The sequence below is a fragment of the Perna viridis genome, chromosome 1 (assembly GCF_037379345.1).
Source record: "Perna viridis isolate PV_CMFRI_1.1 ecotype Kerala chromosome 1, ASM3737934v1, whole genome shotgun sequence".
In the NCBI taxonomy this organism is placed as follows: Eukaryota; Metazoa; Mollusca; class Bivalvia; order Mytilida; family Mytilidae; genus Perna; species Perna viridis.
In genome coordinates this window covers 16,256,676-16,271,396 of record NC_142445.1, presented here as the reverse complement: position 1 = coordinate 16,271,396, position 14,721 = coordinate 16,256,676, and the positions used below count along the sequence as shown (strand labels likewise).

The 14,721-nt window shown below is 30.9% G+C and overlaps 1 protein-coding gene across 1 annotated transcript; it reads left to right on the top strand.

Annotated features, from left to right (window-relative positions):
- The first annotated feature begins 3,454 nt into the window (after nucleotides 1-3,454).
- LOC148627461 (uncharacterized) lies at nucleotides 3,455-13,501 on the top strand. Its single transcript, XM_088564667.1, has 4 exons — nucleotides 3,455-4,173; nucleotides 4,780-5,042; nucleotides 8,530-8,617; nucleotides 11,603-13,501. Exons 1-4 carry the CDS (start codon nucleotides 3,870-3,872, stop codon nucleotides 11,854-11,856), a joined length of 909 nt encoding a protein of 302 aa, XP_088420793.1. The 5' UTR covers nucleotides 3,455-3,869; the 3' UTR covers nucleotides 11,857-13,501.
- Nucleotides 13,502-14,721: the final 1,220 nt, after the last annotated feature.

The following is a 14,721-nucleotide window of genomic DNA, read 5'->3' as shown; positions in this document are numbered from 1 at the left end:
AATTCAACAAAAGTCTAAAAACGCACATTTATATTTCAGGAGAATCACAATAGTATTGTGACATACCTACCTGCGGTCTATTGCTTCTGTGGAATATTACATCAAAACTCTGGTTAAGCGTATGACTAAATACAAACAAACAAACAAGAACTACCTTTAAAAACAGATAGCCGACGCAGTATAATTTGTTCTTTTAACTTTCTACATTGCATTCAGAAAATAACACATGGCACGCAATTTCAATTTTCGATATAGTTTGTTCGAACGCCCCTAAGTATCAGTATTTTGCCAATAATGAAACAGAATTGTGATCAGGTGACTTGCATGTCTACGGAATAGCGTCTTTAAGGTCAAAGGTCGAAAAGCGAAACTATACCGACTGCGTCTGAAAAAAAAAGCATTTTGTCTTGTTTTAAAAAGGGGATACAATTGATTTGACAGTTTTACTAAATACTCAAGGTAAAGGTATCTAACATTTACGAAAGCAGTGATAAGACTATGACGTCTGTTCTAATGAATATTTATTTATCGCAAACACTCTTCTATAATTATCTTCTAGTCCAAACACAATTTTCTTTCAACATATATAAAAAGCAAGTTATGTTTATAGTTTGCAGTTTTATTTCGTTAATATAAGTTTGAGAATGAAACCATTTTGGACTATTTAAATCGTAGACTGCGTACTTATCGACGATAATGACGACACAGCACAAAACCAGGTTACTTGTGATTGCCCATCCACCAGGTTACTCAGGATTGCCCATCAATCAGAAAACCAGGTTACTAAGAATTGTCCATCAATCAGAAAACGTGTTGCAAATCAATTAAAATTGTATCCAGATAACCAAATACCTTACAGTGTGTACCAAAAACAAACAAACCAAAATTAGAAACAAAAGAAAATTAAAAAATAATTGTATTGTTCAAATGAATTTGTGAGATAACTTATTGGAATAGAAGCATCATATACCTTTGCATCGTCATCATACAATTAAACGAATTTGCCATATATGATCGCAATTGGTATTTTTAACAGTTGCTTCACAAATAAACGTGTTTCCCTCGAATTCTCTCTAAGTATAATAGGCCTTGCCAAGAAAATAAATTCTACAAGTATTAATTTAACCATATGTTGGTAAATAGGATTTAGAAAACCTTCAATTTGGGTACAAACCGCCAAAATGTATATTTGGGATCTATAGTAATGGATTTGTTAGTGCGATACTCACATTAAATCAGCACGAACGTATTGACCGTGAAAGCTAACCACTTTTAAGATATTTTCCGAGATTTTATTGATCAGATAAAACAAGTGGAAAGAGTTGCCGAAGGATTTATTTGTTCTGTTTTATTCAATATAAGTTTTCGCATTTATAGTCCTTGAAATTGCATTAATAAAATTTAATTAAAATATTGATAATTAGAAAATTTACATACATATGTAAAAACTATAAGGGTTTTCTTTCGAACAAAAGTCTTTGAGGATTGACTAACAAAAATATGAATACTGTTTAAATTAGGTATTGGTACTGTAGTTTCTTAAGAGTTTCATTTGGTAATGACAATGTGTTAATTTGTCTTTTTTAAGCTTTCTGAATGATTTTTTTGTGACAACATACGTCATTCTTTATCAAATAATTTGGTACTATGACGTCATTAACGTAGATTGGTCGTAGTCTTCGGTTCAGTTATTCCTAAACTAAAAATGGTTTGACAAAAATTCAAGTCTTTATTTGTAATGGAGTCGATAAGATATTAAAATTTATTGCAATGATGCTTTTCATTTTGACCATGCTATACGGTTAACTCGGCTTTGGGGTTGTTCCTTCATGAACCGCTAACAGATCGAGACCACTGGAATTCTGACGTGCAAACGAATACCACGCCTCTGTAGCCAAATAAGGCACAAAACAATGTACTATGTTCACGCGTTTTGTTTTTTTTTTCAAATACACAATCATTTCAAATACTATCGTCCACTACTACAACTGCACTGACAGTTGGCCACACGCGAAATGTAATAAGATGCTGTTCAGATTTTCAGTTATGTTCTAGTCCCAATTCCACTTTTTTCAAAGACATAAATGGTTTATATCATATTCTGTGCACACATTATAATATGGAAATATGATTTCACAATACTTGGGTTTTAAGTAATACCCAATCACATATTTTCTATGAAAAATTTTTCTGATGCTAGTCTTACAGACGACGAATGGGTTCATGGAAATACTGCTTTACACTGTACACTTAGTACTCTATGACAGAAAGAAAATAACATTGGAAGTTTTTAGGCGGAGAGATCAATTTAAAATGTATCCATGATTTATATGCAAGCACGTGAGAACAACTTGTAGTAAACATGCACAATATCCTTATATAGTAGAACTTCCGACCTGGTTAAGCGATTTATAAACATGCGTAAAATTATTAACGATTAATATGATGCAAATATTATAATTTGTACGTAAAAATATTAAAGGTGCTAAAGACGGCCAGATATGAATTTATAATAGCGTGATAATTAAAAATGCTCGAATATTGTACATTGACGGACAAACTAAAGGCCTCATTTATACATCTTCCTGTTACTTCTGCTGTATATTAAACAATACCTAGTTATCTTTACGCTAAACGGAAAAAAAAAAAAAAAAAAAGTCATACACAAAATATACATATGTGAGTTCTTTTTTTCACTATTTTATTGTTATTTTTACGATATGTTTTCCCTTTAAACAGAGGTTTCTGGAAAAGGAATAAACTCATGATTAAAATGATCACTCGTTCTACAGCCGCGGTTGTTCCACTCCACAATAATGTCAGATTAACTCCATTCGTCGTTTCTCTGTTATAAAACTTGTCATGAAACTAGAACTTAGTAGGTATTTTTACAAAGAAAAAAATTCTAATGGCGTTCATCTAAACTTCATCTTTTGTTTAGGTTATATCTTTTAATGTAAAAATATTACTTTTGTCGTAAACTTAAGTTTTGGTCCAATATATACAATAATGCAATGGTTATGGCAACAATGATAACCATGGTGTTATAGCATACCTTGTAAGCCAAAAATGATAACCATGGTATTATAGCACACCTTGCAAGCCAACAATGATAACTATGGTATTATAGCACACCTTGTAAGCCAAAAATAACTTCAAAACAGAAAGGAGTAAATGTAGAAAAGCGATATCTTAGATGTCAAATAAGAAGTAATAGACTCGTAGATGTATTTTTCTTTTGCCATATGTAAGCTTTGTAATCTTTCTTTATTCTTTCAAAGCGGCAAGGATGGCCACGGTCGTAGAGAAATGGGAAAACATATTCATGCTTATATTTTGCTATTGCATGCATGCCTACCCTTTTTACATGTCACCTTGGTTTTCTTCCGTCTAGTATTATGTCTTTTACCCTATCAAAATGTCGGACTTTTTAATAGGGTAAAAGACAGAATTAATGATCACAAAAATCGTTAACTACACATGTGCAATTACAACGCTTTAAAAATAAAAAAAAAAAAAAATAATAAAAATAATAAAAAAAGTAAAATAAAATTCAATTATAATCCTTAAAGTGATGACATGAAAAATTAATTTCCGGTTTAATCACATCCAAACATTTTGCAAAATATATCGGCTTTTTGCGATGTTGAGCTTGAAATGATGATAATGGAATTCATTCTTTTCGGTTCGAATCATAGCAAACACTAACGTTACTTGATAACTTGTCACAACTCTGTAACATACTTCGAAATCGTATCGATCATTTGATTTTCATTCGAGCAGTCAAAACAAACAGAAACTGCATTCATTGACGCAATGACATTTAAAATAGCTGGAAAAACTTGCAAAGCTATTTTATAATAGATAAAATGCCTTGGTATGGATCGTGGATTGTGGTAACTTATGTTACAACCGCTATATATGGAAATAATATTTTAGAAACTAATTATAAAAAGGAAAATGTCTTTGATGACTTTTTGTGCATTGATGGAATTTTGGAAGCACAAAATAATACATGGAGTAAATTTAGATGTTCCTCATATTGTGCGGCACAAATACATTGTCGTTCGTTTTTCTTCAACAGTAACGGGGTCTGTCAGCTTCACAATACCGTTCTATATCATTCCTCGAATTGCATGAAGTTAGCTAAAACTGTTTACTATATAAATAAAGGTAGGTAAACTAAAACTTTCAAGACCTAAAAGCTTCTGATTTTATTTAATAAAATATTTATGTAAGGCATACTTTTATTAATTAAGTGGAAATTATTAGATAAAATTCTCCTAAATTCGAATTGGCAATACTTTTAAATTATTTTTTGAAATATTGGAGAGAATGAAGTACTGTACATTATCGTCAATGCTGCGACCAACTTTGTTATCAAGGTTTTGAATTTAATTATTCATGTTATAGTTTCTGCTTTTTGTATAACTGCTTGTTTAATTTAGGATTCTTCGGGACATTTGAAAAAAAATAAAAACACTTATATTGAATATTGTATTGAGATAAAATACTGTCGTTTAGATTCCTTACAAACACTAATATTTAAAATACTGCAAAACTCTACCATTTAATCGCACAGAGGCCTTGCATAAACATTCAAAGATAACCAAATGAATAAAGTTGACTGAAAGAACATCATATACTAACATTTTATTATATTTTTATCATATTATGAACGAACATTATGCAATTAAAAGAAAGTTAAGTCAGCGCAGTGGGAATTTATCATCCATTTTTAGAAAACGATAGATTAAAATGCGAAATTGTACATTTTAGATTATTTAAATAACAGAACATCATTTTCAACTGACCATACGACGACATTACAATTTACCACTTCGACGGAGTCAACGACACATTATTCAACAGTGTTAACGACACAAAAATCGCATGCATCAACAGAATTAACGATACAACAACTATATACTACGGAATCGACGAACCAGGTACAATGTGATCCTCAATGGGTACAATTAGGAACAGGCTGTTATAAATTCACACCACCAGATAACACTAGAGTTGTTTGGACAGAAGCAAAGGTAGTATTATGAAATAAGTAACGCTTGTTCATGAATACTTTTTGGTTTTACTCAGTAACACTACCACAACACAACAAATCAGTTTACACGTGAACATCTAAAATACACACCTAAAACCTGTTACTCTTTCGTTTCGTTTTCGTTTCGTTATAAAGGAAAATTCAAAACACTTAATCGCTTTCCATAGCATCTCCAAGACATCTATATTATTCGAGAGCACACAAGAGAGGTTTATATGGGTTGAATGGGGCTATGTTGAAGGTAAGATAAAAAAAAAAGTCAAAAATAGCATATCCTGTTTTCTTTTTACACCTAGATATTTTCAAATATTGAATCATATACTTTTGGTATACAAGGCTACATACATATTGGAAATACTTTCTCCCATTCTAAGCTGGTGAATAAAAATGCACGTGGCTTTTAACCAATGGGCAGTAATTCTATTTCCATAAGAGAAACCGATTCTCCTCCAGCCCATTCTTGAATTAAACTATTTCACCATTTTTAAAGGTAAAAATAAGAATTAAACATGATCACAAGTAAAATTAAAATTTGATAATCTCAATTGACAAATGATTTAAACTCCTCATTACTGAAATGTTTTAATTATTGAAAGTAAAAAACATAAATTATGTTTCAATGCAATTTAAGAAGTTGGACGGATAATTTTTACCACAACGAAGGAATTCACTGTTTCTTTGCCCCGGCAAAGAATTTTGTGTTATCATCGGTTACATGGATTCTAAACAGTTTTGGTTAGAAATATCACTTTTATATACGATTCAAAGACCCAGCATATTTGTGTTCAACTTATTTTAGTGTATGAAAAGAAACGAAAGAATTCCTTTCAGATCAATTGCTGTTGGAAGCAAAATATAACTTTAAACATTAAATGAGTTAAGAATAAAATGCTGATAAGAGTTTATCTTTGAATAATTTAATTTGATTAAACAATTGCATTTATTCAGTTTCATTCATTAATTAAGAAAAAAACACACAATATATATCAGTCAACCTTTATGATAAATGACCCGGGTTAATTTCCCACGAGACAATACTTCATGTCTTATCACTATTAAATGTATTCTATGCGTTCGATTAAAATTAAATAAAATGAATTTATATGATTATTATAAATACCAAAAATAGTTTATTGTGAATAGATAAATAAAAAAATGAAGATAAGTAAGAAACATCAATTAATTGGACTTAGTCGTATGCGTTTCTATAGACGTTTGTCAAATAACTTATTGTTGAGAGTGTTTTCTTTCCTTCTCTCCTCTTTAAATCGATACACTGTTAACAGTCTTGTTTGAACAATTATGGTTGAAAACGAAATCATTCACTTTCCATTTAGCATTCTACCTGAATAGTTAATCAGTAATACGTAAATGGCTGTTGTATTCGCAAATATATTTTCGTCAATTATACTTAAAGAAGATTGTTCAGACATGTTATCTTCCCAACATAACCCTAGCTTAGCCTTTGCATCAAAATAAAATTCGGTTTAGTATCAGTCATAGTAATGCTATGTATATATCGATATTGCGATCTCATAAGGGCTATTTTCGAACTTAAAAATTTGAAGGTGTAATTTTGGTTAATGAAATTATTTAGTATTAGTGCATTGTCTGAAGCAAAGATTTGGTGACACTAAACTAAATACAAAAAATAGCCCCGGGTTCAAACACATTTTCCTGATAGCTTATCAGGAAATACAAAATACTGTGCATGACTTGTAGACTGGTTAAAATGGACTCTTTTTTGGATTAATTCGCCAAAATGAAATAATTTCTAGGGAAATGAATTATTTGACACTTTTAACAGAAAAGGATACATTTCTGAATATGTGTTACACTAAAATTCAACACATCCGTTCACTTTTGCGAGACAAAGTCGAATTCAACTGTATTATAACCATTGTCGCAATTAACACATTTACACGAGCACATGAGACTGAAGTGAACTCACTATTGTAACTAAATGATTAATCGATTATTCTCATTAATTCTAAATGTTTCATAGATCTAGAATTGTACACGACAGAATAATTCTACATAGTTACTATCTGTACAATTTCGACAAGACAAGGAAGTTTCTAGATTACTATGAATTCATGTTGTAAAATGTCTTTTTTTTAAATTCCGTATGTACCAACAAAAGCATAGACTGAAACATCCATTTTTAAGTACCAGTCCTCATAAAATTCAGACACTGCCAATGATGAAGTCATTCGTGGTGAAGAAAAAACATAAATCACTTTCTGTCTGATTTTTAGAAAGACTGATACTCAATATTATTTTGCCATAGTATTAATTATCTGAGGAAAAGTCCTTCAATTACATGCACTGTTAGTTTTAATTTTCTGGGATAGTTCACAAACATAACAAACGAAGCACAAAATATATGGTGCGTTTGTTCGAAGGATGTTTACGGTACTTTTCATAATAACTAAGACATAAAAATGTCTTACATTCAGAACTCAATTAGTTGGTATCATGTCCAACATCTATTTTGTTCTTTCATGTATTGAAATGTAAAAGCACAAGATACTTTCCCTGCCAGTGCATCTGGTCTATAAACCCAGTTTCATTGAAGTCCGGGTTGTTCATTAACTTTCGTTGCTATGTATGTGTTATTTTGGTTATTTTATGCTTTTTGTTATGAGTAATTATGCTATTTACCTGGTTTAGTCGTCATTTGTGGAATATGCTAATTTTGGTTACCATTCGAATCCTGGTTCCCTTGATTTTCCCATTTTTTTTACCAATGACGAAAAAAGGTAGAAGTGTAAAACTAATCGTAACTTATGACGTCACAATGCTCTGTTTTATTTGACGTCACAAGTTACGATCGACGTATTGTGAAATAAATCAGGATCAGAGCAAAATTCGTAGAATTCGAAACCTGCTTGTTAAATATCAACCGATACTGATAACAATCCATTCATAGAAGCACACTTCAAAAACAAAAGTAAAATGATATGTAACATTCCAAGAATGTACCTCGATTAACTTTAATGTTATGTTGCTACAAGATTGAAGTCATCACTAAAGAAGTTTTATGGTCGTCATCATGAACTCATGGATCGTTATGGTGTATCCATCAGCACCATGAAAACAGATTTATTCAACGGGTCATAGTTTTCCTTTCCTCGTTTGTCTACCCCGGATTTGACTTTTATGAGCAACTCGGCGGGCGTTTCTAGAAAAGCAGAGGACGCTTACACTACCGGTGCACTTGGTCCATGCTCCTAGTTTTTAGTGGAGTCCGAGTTGCTCATTTACTTTTGTTTCTTTCATGTACGGTTTTGGTTACTTTATGTTCTTTGTTGTGTATGTCTGTTTTCCATGTCTGGTCTTTGTCCCTGGATTACATTCTTTTGATTACCGCTATAACCTTGATTACTCTATATTCACGATAATATATTTTGATGAAAATGAAACTTTCGGGTCTTTATAAAAGATAAATATATTTGTTTATTTAGAGCATATGTACCCAACAAGGTGGATATCTGACAGTTATAGAGTCTACTGAAGAAAATGAAGTATTAAAAGAGTATATTGCAGTATATGGTATGTTAATATTGCATAGGACCACATTCATTGTTTTTTTTTAATGCTAACTTTGATTGAGAAAAATGCACTACTTAGCTCTTTAATGGGTCATTATTAGGTAATTAAGTTAATTGGGAGTTGAAAAGACAAATTTAGTTTTCAGAAAACAATTGTTTAAAATTATTGTAAATTGGTTTCATTGATATTATGATAAAAAGTAGAAAAAATATCAGAATTTGCATTATAATTCATTTTTGAAATCTCTAAATTGTCCTTAGGTTATCTTGTGGGAAGTGAATTTGCAGATCCAAGTATCTGCATATTTTTCAATGTAAAAATTATCTACGGATTTTACCTCAAAACTCTAGGTTTGAAGTCTTTACCATCCGGAAGAAGTTATTAATCATTTCAATTGAATCGCAACAATAGTGGAATCAATTAACAACAGATCATAGAACGAATCGTCTTGCGACTGATTACTTTATAAATATTAATATAACATCGTCCACAATAAGCAACTGTACCAATCTAGTTTATAATAATTGATGATGATGATGATAAGGAAGTGGACTCAACGCTAATACATCTTGTAATGGCGGGTTGGGTATACATCCCTAGCGTATCCATCTTAATTATACAACATATCATTGTTTCTTACATCATACTTTATAACTATTCTTATCAAGACAGACAGGTTCACTGCTATGAGATTTAATTCTATAGTCTGTAATCTATGCTGCCAGTGTATTTCATTACCAACAGTTCTTTTCTCTTGATTTTCTTCGATAATTGTATTAACTCTTTATAAATTAATTTGAGATAAATACTGTAATCTGATTGGTTAAAATAGTTTTGTTATATCTCAATGGATAAAAAAAATATTGACACGCCCCTATTCAGTTAAATTCAGAGCTATTTTTCTCATGTTTAAAGATAAAAATATGTTTTAAAATTAATATTAATTTTAATTAATTTAACATAAATATTCCATGTGCATATTTTGTTTATTGCACTTCGCGCAATAAGCAATATGCACATGGAAAATTTATGTTATTTTTCAATAAACAAAATTTTGATCATAGCCAATTCTTAAATAACCGTTTTATCATCACTTTGATATTTAATGTTAAAGATTCAAATTTACAAATGAGTCTCTTACAACGTTTTACGCTTATCTGTCAGTCTGTCGGTCACACGTTTTTCATACCAATTTTCTCTGCAACTACTTGTCACAGGCAATTAATATTTTGACGCTTCTTTATATAGGTGAATCATAATTAGGTTTTTGGCTTTTAGCGACACCAATATTCTGCGGGGGTATCAAGAGTAACCTTTAACTCATATATTTCATGGGGAATCTTTGTATAAAAGTGTAGGAAACATATTCTATCTGTTCATCTAGTATTCGAACTTCGTGTGGACTCCGTGACTCACATTTTCCGTTTAGTTTTCACATGTTATATGTGGACTGTCTTATTGATAGTTTGCTTCGGTGATGTTTTAGATTTTAACGTTCAATGTATAGTACATTTACTACTAAGGGTACTATTGAAAATATTCCTTTAAGTAAATGAAAACGGTTATTTTTATGAGTGTCATTTGGAAATCATATTTTCCTTCCATTTCTCTGCTTTAACGAGTCCGAATGGAATTTGTTGATTCATTCACCAAGCTCAAGCTAGCGGACAACAAGCCCAATCAAGCTAGCGAACAATAAAGCAGCGAACAATAAAGGGAAACTCCAATATCTAAAAATCATAGAACATAACAAACCCACAACGGACTTTGCCATATCATGTCATATTAATAATGTATCATTGGATAATTTCGTAATAAAATTTTCGACACTATTGTGTTTATGCACGTACTTCTAATGCATTTCAGATTGATTAATTCAAACTGAGATTGAAAACTTTTGAAATAAAATTTTGAATGCCTTCATAGAATCGTAAAATATTAATTTGCATAATAATATGATTAATTAACTAATTTTGGACCCTAGATTAGGGTCCGATTTGTAAATATCTGGATCTGATATTTATAACTCTGTCAATTTTAATTGTATAACTCAATCCAGTTACATAGAAACACAATAATTTTAAAAATAAACAATTCTCTTTCTATATAGATACAAAAATAAATTATTTCCCATTTTTCCAAAAAAAAAAAAAAAAGCACACAAACAAAAACATACAAACAAAAACAAAAACGATAAAAAAAAAACAATAAAAAACAATAGGGACGAATTAAATACCAATTTCTTCTATTTAACCCTAGAATTTGAGTGCAGTCTTTGGATATAGTCAAAAATTGTCACGACTTGCATGATTCATTCGATTGTCATATTGTGACATCACTTCAATACAAAAGATACCAGTTTTATGCATTGTAAATTTCGATATGCTGTACACGTGTTTCAAGGAGTTACCTCTCACCAGCAGCATTAAAATCAAATATGTAGAAAGATCATAATCAAAATATTAGTTTTATACAAGAAGTACTCAAAACCAAAACTATCGAAAGAGGAAGCCAAATCCATCACCGCGAGGTTCTACCATATGCAATGCAAGGAATGAAGCCTCAGTGTTATACGTATTTTTAAATTTGGAATACTGCAAGATTGCATAAATAGGGTAGATAAAATATGATATAATTCGGGGTCAACTATGGTAAAAATCACTTTGACTTATTCAAATAGATGTTTGGCTTGATGTTCACTCGTCTTAGACAAGTGTGCATTACCCTGCTCTAAGTTGTCAAAACATTATTACTTCGTCAAACAATTGATATCTTTAATTTATTATTGAATTAATTTTGAAAGGGTCAATGAAGCCAGTCTTGTAGTCTTAATGACAGTCGAGTTGTTGTCATCAAAGATACAAATGATAATCCCAGGCAACATTACAGCAAAGGCAATAAACCATATGAACGTATGTAAATTGATAGATAAGAATTGACCTCCTTAAAAAAATATAGTAATAAATTCTTAGTAAAATATTTTAGGGAGTGTAGATTTCTGGATGGGAGGTTCAGATCTTGTAACAGAGGGAACTTTTATCTGGGACCATACAAATCAACCTATTAATCTTCCCGGGAGTGGACAATTTCATGATTGGTACCCACCTAATCAACCAGATAATGGGAATGGTGGAACAGAGCAGCACTGTATGGCGTTTTATGGAAGAGGTCAATACCAATGGAATGACGTTAACTGTGCGGTTACAAGACGATTTGTATGTGAGAAAGACCCCAGTTGATACATCTTTTTTCCACTGCTTTTTTTCAACGGGGCTCAAATATTGTGCCAAAACAACTTAATAAATAGAATGCGATATTCGTATAACAAATCTTTAGTATTCCAATTAAAACTGTAAATACGTATACTAGGTTAACATTTCATACGTTTCGGACAAAAGCTTTCGAAAAACCCGCCAGGAAACGCATTTAGTGTGAACATTGTAATTTTGAAATCGTTTATTGCACAATTTTGAACGTGTAAAGAAAGCATTTGAGACTACTGTTATTCGCTTCTTGCTGTGAAGCGGTTTGTTTGCCCGAGGCATTCTTCGATTTCTTTACTCGGCCCTTGTAAATAAATCTTATTCTGTTTAAAAGAATTTGTTGAATTAGATCGACAATTGCTTAAATGACAAATTCATTTATTTATATTGTTTATACTGTTGACTTTAGAAAAAATACTTCTATATTGATTTATTTTGTTTAATTTGATCAACGATTGCTTAAAGTTATCACCAACTCGTAAAATTTCCCAAAAGTGAATTTAATTCAAATCATTTACTATCTTTGTCATTTTAAACAGCACATCGCATTACAATGCCGACAAGCCTCGCGAAATGGGTATTATATGTCATGACCTACTACAATTACAACTTAACATTTTTTTTTATTTATAATGTTAATCACAATTTATTCCAATACAATTTACTTATTATTTGATTTATTTTTTTCTTTAATATTTCGTTTCTAAACTAAATCTTGATTACCAAACGTAAATTGCATTCTAATTCAAAAATTGATATGGTAAAGATCAATATCAAGTTAGAAAGGCCAATTCAGAAGTTTGTCATCATAAAAGTTGGTGTATAAATTTTCATGGTACTTTAGAAGAACTTAGTATGAAGTTTATCCTTTGTGAAAAAATCAAAGACCTGTTCCATTGGATTAACATGTACCTTTAAATGATTATAATAAGAGTAAAATTAAAAAAATACGGGTAAGTCATCAATATGTCATATTTAATATTTGTCGGGTTTTTTTGTTGTTTTTTTTTGTTTTGTTTTGTTTTTTGTTTTTTGTTTTTTTGTTTTTTTTCTGAACGTTTTTGTACTCACACATGTCTTTTTATCTGTTTTTCGGGGTTAATGAGCTTTAAAAGATATTTCATAGCTGTTTTAGCTGTTATTGTATTGTTGTTATAAAGTGAATTGTAGAAATGGATGTTTTCACATACTTTTGAATCATTGTTGGTGAAATAAATTTATACACATATTCATACATGTTTGTGTCATTTATTTTTTTTTAATTTTTTTTTTTTTTTTTTGATTAATCGACCACATCATTTTTGTTTACTATAAGGGCGTTCTTGTACATCAAAATTGTGGACTGAGTTGGCATCAATGTACAATGTTCAGAAAACCTCTGTCATGCATATAGAAAAATGCAATGTAACGATTTATACAGATGAGTTAACAAATTCTATTGATTGGAATTTCAGTTTCATTTTGAATTTGAATAATTAGTTAGATGTTGATTTAATTGTGCAGAGTATAATGTCATCATCATGTTCTTTATATAACTTCATATGTTACCCATGTGGATAAATGATGCCGTATGGGGATCTTGTGATCACCGTGAATATTTTTGCTGTTTGAAAAGACTGTAAAAACCAACGTGTATATGAAGTACCGGATAGCCCATAATTTTGGCGGGGTGCTAATTTTGGCGCGTTTTTCTCAAAATGCCAAAATGATTCCGCAAAATATTTACTTTTGATTATGAACTAACCTAATCATCCGCCATTTTTTATATTCCTATTTGCTTTATTAATGGGTCCTAATCTACCATTCAAATACATGGATTTTTGTAATTTATAGAGCGTTGAGATCAGTACTAAAAGCAATACATATTTCTGTGCAAAAACACCGATGAAAAATGAACGAATATCAATTTCTGCATAATACAAATGTTTAGAAAGTAATAAATAGACGATTTTGCATTGTAATGCAGCGTTTTCCAGATAGCGGAAGTAAACAATAAAATGCAGAACGATCTCCGGATTTCGATACGTTCTACGTAGGAAATTCCGTATAGGAAAAAGAAACTAGAACAAGACTTACAAATCCTATCAAACCATTGAAAGACCATAACCGCTTTACGATGACGATAAAAAAGAACTTAAGAATAGCTTATTAGTCTTAACTTTCCAATTATTTCTAAAATATTATACATTCGTTCAAAACTAATGTAAAGGAACTTTTTTACAGTGAAATTAAGTACAAAAATATACATATCAAAAGTCGAAAGTAAAGACATGGGGATAAGACAAAAGAAAACCGAGAACATTCGTTGTATATTTTATTGACTAAAAGCGCAACTTCCTGGTCTTTGTCTTATTTGAACAATCTTAAAAGAGATGCAGATAATCAGGAAACAATCATTAAACTCATAACATGCAGAAAACAAGATATATGCATTACCTTGAGTATTATTACAAACATATTTGTTTTAGTTCTTTTCTTTGTGAAGGTAGTCAACATTTACAGTGTCTATCATTGGCGTAAGAATCAGTCAATTAATATATGTTTACATCATAAGACATTGGTAACAGTTAAGATCAGTACGAGTATATTAAAGAATCAAGGGAACCAACGTTAATCAAAAAGATCAAAAGAATATAATCCAGGGACAAAGACCAGACATGGAATACAGACATACACAACAAAGAACATAAAGTAACTAAAGTCATACAAAGTAACAAAAGCAAATGAGCAACTCGGACTCCACTAAAAACTGGGAGCATGGACCAGGTGCACCGGTAGGGTAAGCGTCCTCTGCTTTTCTAGAAACACCCGCCGAGTTGCTCATAAAAAGTTTATAAATAG